Source organism: Strix aluco, chromosome 1, assembly GCF_031877795.1.
Source record: "Strix aluco isolate bStrAlu1 chromosome 1, bStrAlu1.hap1, whole genome shotgun sequence".
NCBI lineage: Eukaryota > Metazoa > Chordata > Aves > Strigiformes > Strigidae > Strix > Strix aluco.
This window is the reverse complement of record NC_133931.1, coordinates 12144128-12157953: the sequence shown is the minus strand read 5'-3', so window position 1 is coordinate 12157953 and position 13826 is coordinate 12144128. Positions and strand designations below refer to the sequence as shown.

The 13826-nt window shown below is 40.4% G+C and overlaps 2 protein-coding genes across 6 annotated transcripts in view; one reads left to right on the top strand and one right to left on the bottom strand.

Moving 5' to 3' along the window:
* The window catches only part of WASHC5 (WASH complex subunit 5), a 29680-nt gene extending 25002 nt beyond the window's left edge, over positions 1-4678 (bottom strand). For 4 of the 5 annotated variants that reach the window (XM_074842319.1, XM_074842487.1, XM_074842654.1 and 1 more), the window contains exons 1-3: positions 4503-4678; positions 3273-3573; positions 769-914 (exon numbers count right to left, since the gene is read on the bottom strand). In XM_074842319.1, coding sequence (XP_074698420.1) covers positions 769-914; positions 3273-3458 — 332 coding nt within the window. In that variant the 5' untranslated portion in view covers positions 3459-3573; positions 4503-4678. Of the gene's footprint in view, positions 1-768; positions 915-3272; positions 3574-4458; positions 4475-4502 lie in introns of those variants that run through there. The other variant, XM_074842411.1, reaches the window with a different exon arrangement.
* NSMCE2 (NSE2 SUMO ligase component of SMC5/6 complex) overlaps positions 4645-13826 on the top strand; it is a 132072-nt gene continuing 122890 nt past the window's right edge. The window contains exons 1-2 of the mRNA XM_074842875.1: positions 4645-4849; positions 8621-8768. Coding sequence (XP_074698976.1) covers positions 8636-8768 — 133 coding nt within the window. The 5' untranslated portion in view covers positions 4645-4849; positions 8621-8635. The remainder of the gene's footprint in view (positions 4850-8620; positions 8769-13826) is intronic.

The following is a 13826-nucleotide window of genomic DNA, read 5'->3' as shown; positions in this document are numbered from 1 at the left end:
TTAAGGATGGATAACAGCCTGAGAAGAGAGTACTGAGAAGGCTTCCACTCCAAAATTAAGTGAAACTTTTCAAAGTTACCTCAAAAACATCTCCTGGAAATACCATAAATTGATCTCAATTGCAATCTGGAAGGTAGAGCTAGAAATAGAGTATGTTCAACTCTATTAACAGAAGATTTCTTCCTATACTAGTAAGAAATGTTAAAGATTTAATATTTTAATTAATCTTTTCATATAAGATCAATAACAAACACAATTCGTATGCTTAAGATTCTCTGAAACTTTATTTTCTTAGAGTATTTCATGACCCTTTCGTACTTTTTTTACAGGTAAGAGTAGCAAACTTGAAAATATCGCAACTCCACTGAAAAATTAAGTTCAGAAAAACAATTCCAATGAAAGTTAAAGAAACAACCCTACCTGATATTGTTTTGCAGACGACAAAAAACTTAGTTTAATAATATGAAGTCTTCTCTTATTAAAAAAAAAAAATCTTCAAGACAATCTCCACGATAAAGAAAAACTAGCTCTAGCTTACAATTGAGGAAATGAGGTGGAGAGGTTTAATGTTTTCAAGTCATGTATTAAGCTGGTAAGCAACAGTAGGAGTAAAAGTTAGTGTTCACTCCAGCAATTCCGGATTACAGGTGCACATGAATATGCTTCAACAGCGAGTGTATTAAATCTCTCAGGAAAAAGCTTCTCATTATTAAGACTAAAAAATAATCTAGTCTTTAAGAAAATCCACATGTATTTAAGATACTGTACCTGTTTAAATCTACAATGTATTTATGTACACTCTGAAAAGCTAGGTAAAATCTTGTCAAAATTTCAATGTTGTTTTCACGAAATTCTTCATCTAAATCCAGTAACTCAGGTTTGGCTTCCAGTTTGCCTTCACATGTCTCAGGCCCCTAAGAGAATAAATTAATCTTTAGAGACAATATTTGACTTTGACCTCTGTTTGACTTCTCTTCAGGAGGACACAGAACACGTACAACCACCACTGTGTGCACACCACCAGAATTAACATTTCTTACCAAAACAAGAATCTGTAGTATTCCAAGCTACTTTATGATTGAACATTGATTACATAAAGATGAGTATTATACTTTGTTGCAATCTGTAATGATTTTAAATTTGATTTATCCTATGTAACCAATGGAAAAGAACAGTTAATGCTTTGAGTAAAGCCCCAACGCATCTGAAGTCACTGTGTGCTTTTCATAGTGCTATCTCCCTGCTGGAAATCGTTCCTTTACACATTTGATCCGATTGATTCCTCCGACAGAAATCATAACATTGAGGCTTCACAAAGCTTAGTACTTTCTCATACATTTAAACTCCTTGAAAGTATTAGACCTGATTTTTTTTTTAATTTTTTTTTTTCTTCCCCACAGACTCTGGCTCTACCTCAATGCTAGTCCCCCAAATTAATGCAGAAACTATGTCATTAACAACCGTGGGGGAAAAAGGGTTGGGATGAAGAGGCTGACTTCCTTAAAGCAATGGTACAAACTTTTCTGACCATTTACCACTGTCAACATTTCTCATAATCGCCGTTTGGTCTTATTATCACCATTTAATGAAAATACCGTTAATGTTTAATTGAAAATATTATTAACATTTAATTGAAAAATACTGTTAATGTCATTCCACAGACCACTTATGACAGACGAGATCATGGCTTAAAAAGATTTAGTCAACACAAGCTCCATAAAAAACAGAGTTAAAATAAAATATCAAGCTTAATCTCAGCTGACAAAATTTTGTGTGATTTAAAAAATGCTCTTCTGCTTCTCTTTTCATGTAAAATACTTACATAAAACAAATGATAAAAGCAGGCCCCAAACTGCCTATGAAGTTCAAATGGAGAAAGTAAACAGCCTGAATTTTCAAAATCTCAAATCTCTTCTCATTAGGTAATTCTAAGAATCATGAATACAGAAATGGCACACTTGCAGTGAAAATATCTGTAAATTCACTACTCTCTGCTTTATATCTTTTATGGATTTTGAGGTGCTTACTCTGAAAAACAGCAGCACTGTTATGCCTCCTTAACATGCGCAAATCTTACAAGTTCAAGGATAATTGTATTTCTCACCAATTATACCTACCTGCTTTTAAATTTTCAAGTAATTTGTGTAAAAAAAAAGACTTCTAACAGGAACTTGGGAGTTAAAGGTATCTGGAAAATCATTTGTGCTCAGGCTTTTCAGTGTCCAAGGCTCACAGTTAGTGCTTAAAATTTACAACTCTTACTAAAAAAAATAAACACACATACACTCCCTGCTTTACTATTAGCACGTCTTATATTGTACAACCCAGATAAAGTCAGATTAGATAGTCTCTGTAGTTCCTTCTTAATCATGTTGGAGAATGACAGAGGGAAATAGGTACTGCAAGAAGCTTAGTTTTGTAAGGCAAATAATGCCTTTTTATGGACACTACCCTTTGATTTATTTATTTGGCGCATGTGAGAAGTCCAGTGAATGAACAATCACTGTACTGTCAAACAGGAAAGCAGAAAGCAGTTTTCAAGGCTGCAAAGAATAAGCTACAGATAACCAAAGGAAGATGGGCATACTGCCCACAGTACTGCTCTAAAGGAAAACAGCGCTTAGGGATATGGTGTAGTTGGGAACTGTCAGTGCTAGGTTAACGGTTGGACTAGATGATCTTCAAGGTCCTTTCCAATCTAGATGATTCTGTGAACCAAATGCACAGGCTCAAAATCTGCTGGGTGAAAGTATAACATAATGTTCCTGCAGGAAATAACAACAATAACACCAAAAACCCCCAGTTTTATATAATCAGTACCCATCAAAGTTTACAGGCCAGATGACTCATCAAACATTTTAAAAGGTGTAGCTGGGACTGCTCCTGAATGCACTTAAAACTGTCACCTGCTTCTTGCCCTCATACCCTCAGTGCATGTGGCGGTTACACTTATATTCTGCCCAGGGGTCTAAGCACAGAACCTTCCCTAGACTGTTTCTGCTCGCTGAAACAAGATGAAGCTGAGTAAGATCATAAGTATATAAAATACAAGACAGCCCAGAAGTGGAATGTTAGCATGCAAGCACATCCTGATTGCTATCTCAGTTTGGTGTGTTTTTGTTAAAAACTCAGCAAGTAAGAAGTCATGATAGTCAATTCTGAAGAATGCTAGTAACAAATACAGTGGTCAGGAACAGCTGTTTCATAACCTGAAGCACCCTCAAGCAGGACAGCAATGCTTTAAGGCGAAGTTTAGCAATAAAAGGATTTACCTTAAAATAACTGAAATCAAATATGATATCCCCATACTTCTGTTGATCAGCCTTGTCCTTTAGCCTGAAAACACCAGGAATAAATTCAGAAAGTCTCAGAAGTTCTGCAATGATGGCATTTCCACAGGAGATAATCCGAAGAACTGCCTGACCACAGAGATTGTTTTCAGCTAGAAAATCAACCATTGTGGAGCTGGACGTGACAGAGCAGCAGAAGTCCTGCAGCTGGATTCTGATTGTTAGCCTTTAGGTTATTTGAAGAAGAAAGTCTGATGAGAAAACTAGCTGCGCCATTAATAACCTGTAAAAACAAAACCACAGACATTGAGTGGATTGTATTCCTATTTCTGATAGTTTAATCTATGTGGATTTTTAAGTATACTCTCAAATCTTTCAGTTTATGAAATCTAAACTATCCACAGCTTTGTAACATGAAAAAAATGCGCTGCATCAATCTTCAGCACATACAGTGTTTGACTCAGTCACCTGTGTGACCAGGCAAGGAAAGCATGGCCTTTTGTACCAGAAAAATTGAAGAGAACTACTGAAAAATGAGACGATCACAAATACTGAAGCAGCTGAGACCATGCAAGGAGACGGCAGCAAGGAAAACAAAAACATGTTACAAGATGTGTTTATAATAACCACTTTAAAAATACAACCAAAATGATTGTAATAGGCTTTAGCAACAAGGAAAACTTCTACAGCAAACGAAACGATACAGCTCTGTTCCTTTATTTATTGATGAAGGGTTAGCTCCCACGCTGTGGTTGCATTTCCTCGTGACATTTTTATTTATTGACATGTTTCCTGCCAGATATGGAGCACAGCACTGCTGAAAATAAGCTTTTACGTTTCGAAACATTTATGGGGAGTTACGAGTTGACTTCTCGCCAATAACCTTCCAAACCACTCACGATGGCAGTGCCTCCTGCGCCCCAAAACGAGCGCCCGGAGCCCGGCCTTCCCGTTCGGCGAGGTGCCGGGCTCCTCGGCAGGGCCCAGGGCGGGCGCGGGACCCCACAGCCGCCGGGCTGGGCTTTGAACCACCGCCCATCCCTCTCCGCCAGCGCCAGTCCCACCGGGACTGACCGCTCCCGCCTCCCTCACGGCTTGAGCCCAGCCCCAGGGCAACCGCCTCGGAGCGGCGGCTCCCCCCGACCCCGCTCCCGCCGCCTCCCCTCACCCAGCGGCCTCCCCGCCGGTGCACCCCCGCTCGGCGGCGCTCACCCTCCCCCGCCGCTGGCGCGGTGAGCGGCGGCGGCAGCGAGGAAGGTGCTCGGCTCCGTCAGCGGCTGCGGGCAGGGCCGGCAGCGGCCGCCTGAGGGGAGCTGCGGCGGCGGGCGGGCAGGGAAGGAGGCGGCGGCCCTGCGTGCGGCGCGGCCGAGCCCTCCCATCACGTGACGGCGCCATCACGTGGAGAGGCGCCGGCTGATGAGGCGGTTCCGTCGCCCGCCCGGACCGCCTACCCCGGGCCCAGCTCGCCCGCCCGCCCGCCCGCTCCTGCCGCTGGGAGGGCTGGTGTGTGGGCCACCTCCGGGCCCGGAGCCTCCTCGGGCCTCGGTGGCTGGGAGCAGGTGAGCAGCAGCCGCTGGTGAGGGCGGCTGCCTTCGCCGCCCCCTTCCCTTCTGGCGGGGTGAGGGCAGCGCTCGCCCGGCCGAGGAAGCGGGGAGAGGCGGGCGGGGAGGGGATGAGGGGCCGTTGCCCTCCGGGCGTGAGGGGTGGGCCGGGCCAGCTGCCCCGGCTTGGCACGGGCGGGGGAGTGAGGTGGAGGGCTGGGAGAGCGGAGCTGCTTGCCTGGTGGGCTCTTCCCCCGACCTGTGTGGCAGGATGGTCACGGAGCGTGTCTAGGGGGTGGACACTAATCCTGGTAGTCAGTGAGCCCTTGTCACCTATAGAACTTGTGTTACAGAAGTAACTTTTTTTTTTTCTTATCTCTGCTTCATAGTTTGGGGTGTTGAAGCATAGAGCAGTTAGGTCATTTGCTCAAATCTTTAAAATAAGTGACAGAAACTGTAATTTGAGTTTGCTGCTTTGTAAGCCTGTCTAGACCATTTTATCACTTATTGTTGAAAGGAAAAAAAACTGCCTCGGTAGTCTCACTTGGTCTCCTTTTCACCTCTGATTTTGCTGGTTGTGTTTTCCCAGAGTGAGGGGGTTGGGTGTGGCAGCTGCAGATTTTAAGTGCTTCATTGATGCACCCATTGAAGACATTCCTGGCAAAAAAGAGTGCCTTGAAAACACTGCTGTGAAACTGATTCCAGTGAAGAATGTGGCATCTCCTCTGAAGGCAGAATGGACAGCTGCAGGCTAAAGTTGAAGAATTCACTTAGAAAATTCGAGTGAAATCTTTGCTTGAGATCATAAACAGTTTCTAAGAAAAATAATCTTTTATTTAAAAAACAGAAAATCTGTCCAAAGATACTTAAATTACTTTCCAAAAGACAAATTGAGTTGAAACTACCAATGCAGTGGTATAAGTTAGTATTGTAAACAGTAACTTCTGTTCCTGTGTAGTTTGCTCAGTGCTTCCATAAATGTCAAGAGAATGAAGAAGCTGTTTTAACTTCTTACTGTTGTTTTTTTCAGATTCCTGCCTTTCACAGTGTGTATCTGTGAAATTTCCAAAAGAACAGCAGGCTTTCTCAGTGAGTGAGATTTACTAAGTTCAAGAAGGGAATTAGGTTCTCACTGTTAACTTTGATACACTAAACGGGCCCAGAAGGATAAAGCTGCTAACATGATTTTATGTGACTATTTAATAGTGTATATTTGCATCACAGAGGTTCTATACTGACAGTTGCTATGAGGCAAACAGGTGCCTTAAAAAATTAGTTAAATAATGTAACAGCTGAAAGCATTTGTTATTAAATCTTTAAGCGCATCCTTTTCCTTTACTTTCAAGGAGTTCTGTAAGGAACTTCTTCCTTGTCTTCTGTTGCCAGTTTGACAGCCTCTAAAGATAGCAATCATTGTCTTTTGGCAGGGAGAGCATAAGCTGACATAACTGCAGCTGTTGCTGAAGGCTGCTGCCACCTCTGTGGCAAGATGCACCTTTAGAAGGAGATGGAGATGAAGGCAATTTGTACGTAATTCAGTTGTGGTGAACTTGAACTGTTGTTAAAATGTTGGAAGCACGTGACCTAAAACTGGTGTCATAAAAGATAGTCTTGAGTGGACAAGTATGTTTTTTAAATGAAAAAAAAAAATCAGAAAAAGATATGAAATAAAACATTAGGAGAGGTGAGAGTGTGACAGCAGGTCTCACAGTCTGCATGATGTTCATGAGGAATGTGATTCAGGTTAGGGTGAGCACAAGATGTAGTGGAGGGAGATGTATGAGTTTCAGCTGTAGGAGTTTCAATAAGGCCAAATGCCGGGTGCTGCACTTGGGCCACAACAACCCCCAGCAGCGCTACAGGCTTGAGGAGGAGTGGCTGGAGAGCTGCCAGTCAGAGAGGGACCTGGGGGTGTTGATTGACAGCCGGCTGAACATGAGCCAGCAGTGTGCCCAGGTGGCCAAGAGGGCCAATGGCATCCTGGCTTGTATCAGAAATAGCGTGGCCAGCAGGGACAGGGAAGGGATCTTACCCCTGTACTTGGCACTGGTGAGGCCGCACCTCGATGACTGTGTTCAGTTTTGGGCCCCTCACTACAAAAAGGACATTGAATTACTCGAGCGTGTCCAGAGAAGGGCAACGAAGCTGGTGAAGGGTCTGGAGCACATGTCGTACGAGGAGCGGCTGAGGGAACTGGGGGTGTTTAGTCTGGAGAAGAGGAGGCTGAGGGGAGACCTCATCGCCCTCTACAGCTACCTGAAGGGAGGTTGCAGAGAGGTGGGGATGAGTCTTCAACCAAGTAATAAGCGATAGGACAAGAGGGAATGGCCTCAAGTTGCACCAGGGAAGGTTTAGACTGGATATTAGGAAGCATTTCTTTACAGAACGGGTTGTTAGGCGTTGGAATGGGCTGCCCAGGGAGGTGGTGGAGTCCCCATCCCTGTAGGTGTTTAAGAGTAAAGTTGACTTAGCGCTGAGGGATATGATGTAGTTGGGAACTGTCAGTGCTAGGTTAACGGTTGGACTAGATGATCTTCAAGGTCCTTTCCTACCTAGATGATTCTGTGAGATACAGCCTTAGGTATGCAAAGCTTTGTCCTTCCTATTTAGGTATTTTTCCATACTTCTTTTGGATTATAGCCTGTCAAAGGCTATTGTTGATAGAACAACTTGCCCCCTTGTTATTTTGTGTACAATTCAGATAAAACTTCTGATATACCCCAAATTTGATTGTGGATTCCATGCTCTACCTCCCCCAGTATCAGCTCAGTATAGGCCTTGCACATATTGATTACTATTTAAATGGACTAATGCAGTTATTTCTGTCTATCCAAGACTTTAGTGGGTTTTTTTTTGTGAACAACTGCATATTTAAAGCTGAGCAGAATTTTCCATACCTCCTGCAGCTTACACTATAAAATTCTGCACACCAGGTTCATGTTGTCTGAGCAAGTTATGGCAAAACATGAAGAAGGAAGAGCAGAAGTTGGAATTTTTGAGAAGAAACCGACTGATGTGAACAGTGTGGATAGGCACAGCATAAGCAAACCCACTTGAAGGTTGTATTTGTGACAGGAGAAGCAGTTAATCCCCGCAAGGCTGTAGGTTGTGGGTCTGTATTGGAAAGTGGCGATAAAGGAGATAAACGTGATTTCTGTGCAACACTATTCTGTGCTACTGGAATATCGGTCCTAAAAGTTTGTAGCATCTTTGGGGGAAGTAGGTATCATTTGTAAGGTGGGCTTTTATTTAAAGATGGTGCTAGATGTTTTGCTGTGAAGTACATTCTTAGAAGAGTGGTCCTTTGTTAGATTATTTTTGCCAAGGGCCCACTGTTGAAACAGGCTTGTAGTTGGTGAGGCGGAATTGGATGTGAGAAGTCTTTTTTCTTTCTATCCTAATTGATAATATGCCTAGAAAACACAGCCAAGTTTTTGGCATGTGGGCTTCTTTGGATCTGAAATAGAGCAGTAATTTTCAAGCGAACATAATCATTGAGTTTGAACCTTATTATGGTTTAGCAATAGGAATGAGCAGCTGAAAACTGAAAGTTGCTTTTTGTGGTGTAGTTTTGCTTAATATTGAATAGGAGGTGAACTGAAAACCTTTGGTGAATTACAGTTCCACTGAAATTACTGACATCTTTGGAGCTAAGATTTCATCCCTGCTCTCTGATGTTTCAGTGGCTCTGTTGACACTGCTTTATGGTTAGCTGTCTGTACTTCTGTTTTCTCTTCCAAATTCTTTGGGTGTAAACTGCATTCAAAATGTTGTATCTGTTATTTCTAGAGTAACGATTTCAAGATGCCAGGCGGTGCAAGAATCTCATTCAACTGTGTGACTTCTTCTCTTTCATCTTTGAAAAACTGCCAGTCTTACATAAATACTGGAATGGATATTGCTACTCATGTTGCCCTTGACCTTGTGGAAAGTTCCAGTAAGTATATTCTCTCTTGTATTGCATCCTGAATCTGACAGATGAGTCCTAGGTCTACATATTTTGACTTAGTTACTGTCAATATCTATCTTCATTATAGGAACTGTAGCTCTTCTGGCTAGACCAGGGTGTTTTCATTCCAATTACTTCATTGTCTTAAATGATAAATTAAGTGAAAATGTAAATACCGGGCAAGCATTGTCCCATCTTTTGTAACACCCAAGATTAATTGTGTTCCAGTGGTTGCTACCCTACAGCTTTGTAAAAACTTTAACAGTGTTGAATGAGATGAAGGCCTCTTAAGTGGGTGAATAAAATGACTTCATTCTAATACTGCTTCTTTGTGTGTTTTATTTGATGTTTAGGGCAAGATATATTAAAATAATGCTAATGATTTTGAGTACAAAGCTTCAGACATCTGTTAGGGCATGCAGTTTTTTTAAACGTGCTCTCTCTCTGCTGAAAATCAGGCCCTTTTAGGGTCCTTCAATTTGGACACTTGCAAAGTGGGGTACCTTAAATCTGTAATTACTTCTATCAGTCTTGTCATTGCTATTTCACAATAACAGGTGCACTGTAAAGCTACTTTTCAAAGGCATCCCATTTCTCAGTCTTCTTAGATCTGTGGTAATGTTTTCACCAGGTAAAAATAAAAACTTTAAAGCTCCAAAACCCTAATAGTTTTAATTATGAGTGGAGAGTGGAGAACAAGAATCCTCTGAAACAAAAGTTTTGCTGTTCATTATAAATCTTGCACTCAACTAAGCCAGGGTTTATGTACAATCAAGACGAATGCTTTTCTCTTTGTCTAGTGTGATAGTTCTCTCTCCTTTGACCTTTTTATCCATACTGAGAGACAATTGACCTCAGAGACAATTGTCAAGGCCTCAGAGACAATTGACATGTCATTTCTAGCTGGGTAGAGGAAATGGAAAGCTTGTCTGAACAGTCAACTGGGGATTCCCTTTGAGGTAAAACTGGTATAACCAGTTCTGTTTCCTCTCTGCTTTTGTAGTCACCATCTCTCCTACTTTGCATAAGCAATACATGGAAATACACTGAATGTAGTGAATTCTTTCAGTCCCAAGACTGCAGAATGATCCACAGAAATTAGTTATTTGTACAGAAGTTAAAAGCTTTGATTAATTTTACCTTTCAGTAGAAGCCCCTGTTGCATTCCCTTTTGGAGGTGTGAAAAGCAAATTAAGCTCTACTGTGGCGGGTCTGCAGCTGGAAGTCTGTGCATTATACTCCTAGGAAATGTCATTATCTTCCTCACTTACCTGCTTCTGACACATTAATCTTTAATTACAACCTTGAAATTATTTTGTTCATTTCATTCAGTAACCAAAAGGACCATAATTAGCATTCTATCCTGAGAGGAGATTACTTTTGATGAAATACCTATGGTCATTGCTACAGTTAAGTTGTATCATGTGACTGGAAAACAGCTCCTAGACCATAACACTCACTTTATTTTAGCAGGGGCAACTTTCCTGTAGAATCATAGTTATAGAATTACCAAGCACGACCTTTTAACATACTCCCTCTCGTTGCTCTACAGAAAAGGTATTCCAGACTTGTATTTGTAGTTTATAGCTCTTTGCTCTGGTGTTATGGCGTTAGCTTTTTACTTACAATAGCTGTCATCTTCAGTCCTACATTTTTCCTCGCAGATGTATGTACATGTGTGCACGGAGCAAACAAATGAGTGAAGCTCCTCACTTTTGTAAGGTTTGGTTTTCACTCTCCTGACTACTCCACTTGGACTTCAAGTTCATATGTTCTCTACACAGTGCCATCAGGAAAGGTACAGGGTTTCTGTTGCATGACACGCTTTTGGTAAACAAATACTTTCAGTGCTTTAGAATTAGTATCATCTGATCTGCCACACTTGACTGTTCAGCTCTTACCTCCAACTCATATGTGGTGATTTCTATTTCTAGAATTGTTAGTCATCTGTGCTACTTTGCCTTCATGTTCTGAGGCAAAATATTAATTTAATTTTGAGCCAGCATTAGACAATATGTTTCTGCAATCTTGTTCCTGTCCCATTTGCAATTTGTTTCAATATCCCTTAAAAATTTTTAACTGTCCAGCTTCTGACAGGTTTCACTGCCAGGCTTTGTAGAAGCAAAAAATTCTCTTCTAAAAGCACTATTTCTGTGAAGGTGTTTTGTTCCTTTGGACTTTCACGTTGGACAATGCTCATTTTTGGGAATAGTAACAAAAATTTTCAGAGCAAGTACATGAGAGAAGTTTACATCTGAACATAAATAACTGAAAAGGCAGGCAAAGTTAGTGCAGTAAGTGATGTCTGTTTCCTCTCTTAATTGCTATTCTCCCCAAGCCCAATCCTGAAAACATTTACTGGTAAGCATATTTATTAAATAGTACACAGTAGAGTTTTCTGGACTGGCTACTGTTTAATGCAGTATCATGGAGGGACTTCCTATAAACATATGTGATGCTAAGATAGATCAAAAGACCTAACTGGATCACTTTTCCCTTCTTTCTTAAGTATGGTAGTAGTGGGTTTGCTCTGGTGCTGTATTTGAGATGCTTTTTAGGCAGCAAACACCATAGTTCTTTTTGTTTTTTTGTTTTTTTTTTTTTTAACAATTAAACAGTGGTTTGTGAAAGAGCCTATGTGTCATTTTTCTAACTTCAGAGCTCTAGTAAAATGGAAATATAAATTAACAAATTTTAAGTTTTCTTTGACATGTGTAAAGGGATTTTATAGTATGCCAATTTTGTGGGTGTTTCCCTGTTCAGTAAAATTCACTTCCTGCATATTAGCACTGCAGGGCTAGAAAAGGCTCTTTGCTTTCTGATGTGTTTAGTGGAGAACGATATGAAGAATGCTTCTAAAGGATGTAAAAAGAAAACAGTTTGGTGTTTCAGCACTTTTATATGCATCTAAGTTATAAAGCAGCCACGCGATTGTTCAGGTGGAGTGAAAATCAAAGCTCACTAGGGGGCAGAAGAAGATAGGAAGTGAGCAGTACTGCGATTTAAGTTGCAAGAAAGTGGCCTCTTTACCTGTGTGTTGGTCTGGCCGTGATCCTTGAGTAGCCTAAAGTCCTCTCCAGTTAAACCATCCAGAGAACAAAGAACTCTTGTACTGGTTATGGAAGCTATAAAATCCTCTCAGAATGATTTTAAATTTAAGCTTTGTAAACAGATGGTGGTAGTGTTACATAGAATGAAGAGGGAATAAAACTACTTGTTTGATCGTGAAACCAGAGGGCTGCTGATAGGAAGAGCTGCCAGACTTGTGGGCAGGAATTGGCTCAGGATATTCCATGATTTATAGTAACCTATAGTAGCCTTTCTTCAGACATCTCAGATGCTTTGCAAATACTGGCTAAGCCTCTCAACTCTCTGGGAGGTAAATAATGGTTACAGGGATTACTTACTTCACTGCCACTGAAATGAAACTTTTGGGTGAATAATAGTTGCTATATAGAAACATTGTAACTGTATCATAATCCAAAAGAGAAACATAAAATTTCCTCCATCTGACTGAAACAACTGAGAAAACTTTATTAGAGAAATAGATAGAGATTTATGAATTTGACATCAGGGACATCAGCTTAAATTGTTTACTCATGAATAAATATCACAATAGATCTTTCACACCTTTATTTGACATAATGTTTGAAAGTTTCAAAACTCAATCAAATACTGGGTTTTCATTTCAACAGTAATTTCACATGGAGAATGCCTCCTGTTGAACTGAACTATCCTTTTTGCACCATAATTCCTTTTAGGAAGCTGCTGTCTACCTACCACTTCAGTCCTGCTTAAATTGAATTTATCTATTTCTGGGGGCAACATGGCTGCAAGCCAGTGCATATACTGATGCTACTATTGATTACTGTGCCTACTGTTCATTTCTGTGCTGCTGTAGTTAAAATTTATTCTGTTTTAAGAGCTCTATGTACATCTATTCATTATGTTCTGAAAAATGAACCCTTTTGCTATTCATAGTTAACTTACACGAGGCCATTACTCTCTGGCAATAACAACAGAGCCTTTTAGTTGGATACAGTTCTCAGGTTTGGGGTTCTTTGCTCTTCTTTTTTTCTCCTACAGGTTAATTGTTCTCAGAACTTCTTATTAACTTGGTATTTTCCCCTATAGCTTTTGACTTTCTGTTCTGGAAAGATAAAGTAATCTCACTGGACACAGCTATTCTGAGGAGTATAAATGACTGTTAAAGAAATTGATGGGGGAGGAAGGGTTCAATTAAATAATTAAACATTGTAGTTCTGCAATAAATAGTGGTCACAAAAATCTAGAAAAGTGAGGGAATCAGTTTTACAAATATAAATTGCAATCCAGATGCCTTTGAAGATCTAAAGATTTATAGCCTCTTGTCACATGGTCCCACATTCTGAAATGTAGGACAGAATGTACTAATTAATCTAATTCTCCATGACCTTGAATGAGTTCATTTTACTACTTTCTGCAAAATAATAATGCTAATAAAAACAATGCTTTGCTATTTCATATGAATAATAGAAAGATTTAATATCCAATATTTTTAGGCAGATTCACATTCATCTCCACTTACACATATAGTTCTCTTGATATCTGTTTGCAGTCCACAATAGTAAATTTAAAAATATTCCTGTCCATTTAAGCTTTATTTAATGCTGTGAAACGTTTTGGGAATCCTAGTGAGAGATAATATGGAAATGTGGATTTTTTTAATTGGAATTGTGAATAATAACAGACCTTGCATGCAGAAGTCAAAAGGAAAATATTTCACAGTAGAATTAAAACAGTCTGAAATGTTTGTGAGGCCTCTAAATGATACAAACACTCAGAATCTGTTCCCAGCTTTGTAATACCTCCCCTTTATTTTTTGCCTTCTAGCATCTTGATCACTGCTGCTGCACTCGAGATAAATCTCAAGTTAGCTCTAACCACAGTGATTCCCAAGTCTCTTTCCTCTAAGGAATCTGCTGTTCACAGTGTGCCATAAGGATGAGATACTTAAGACTACTGTAAGGTTCATTGCCAAAATTGCACTTAAGTCTTAATTTCATC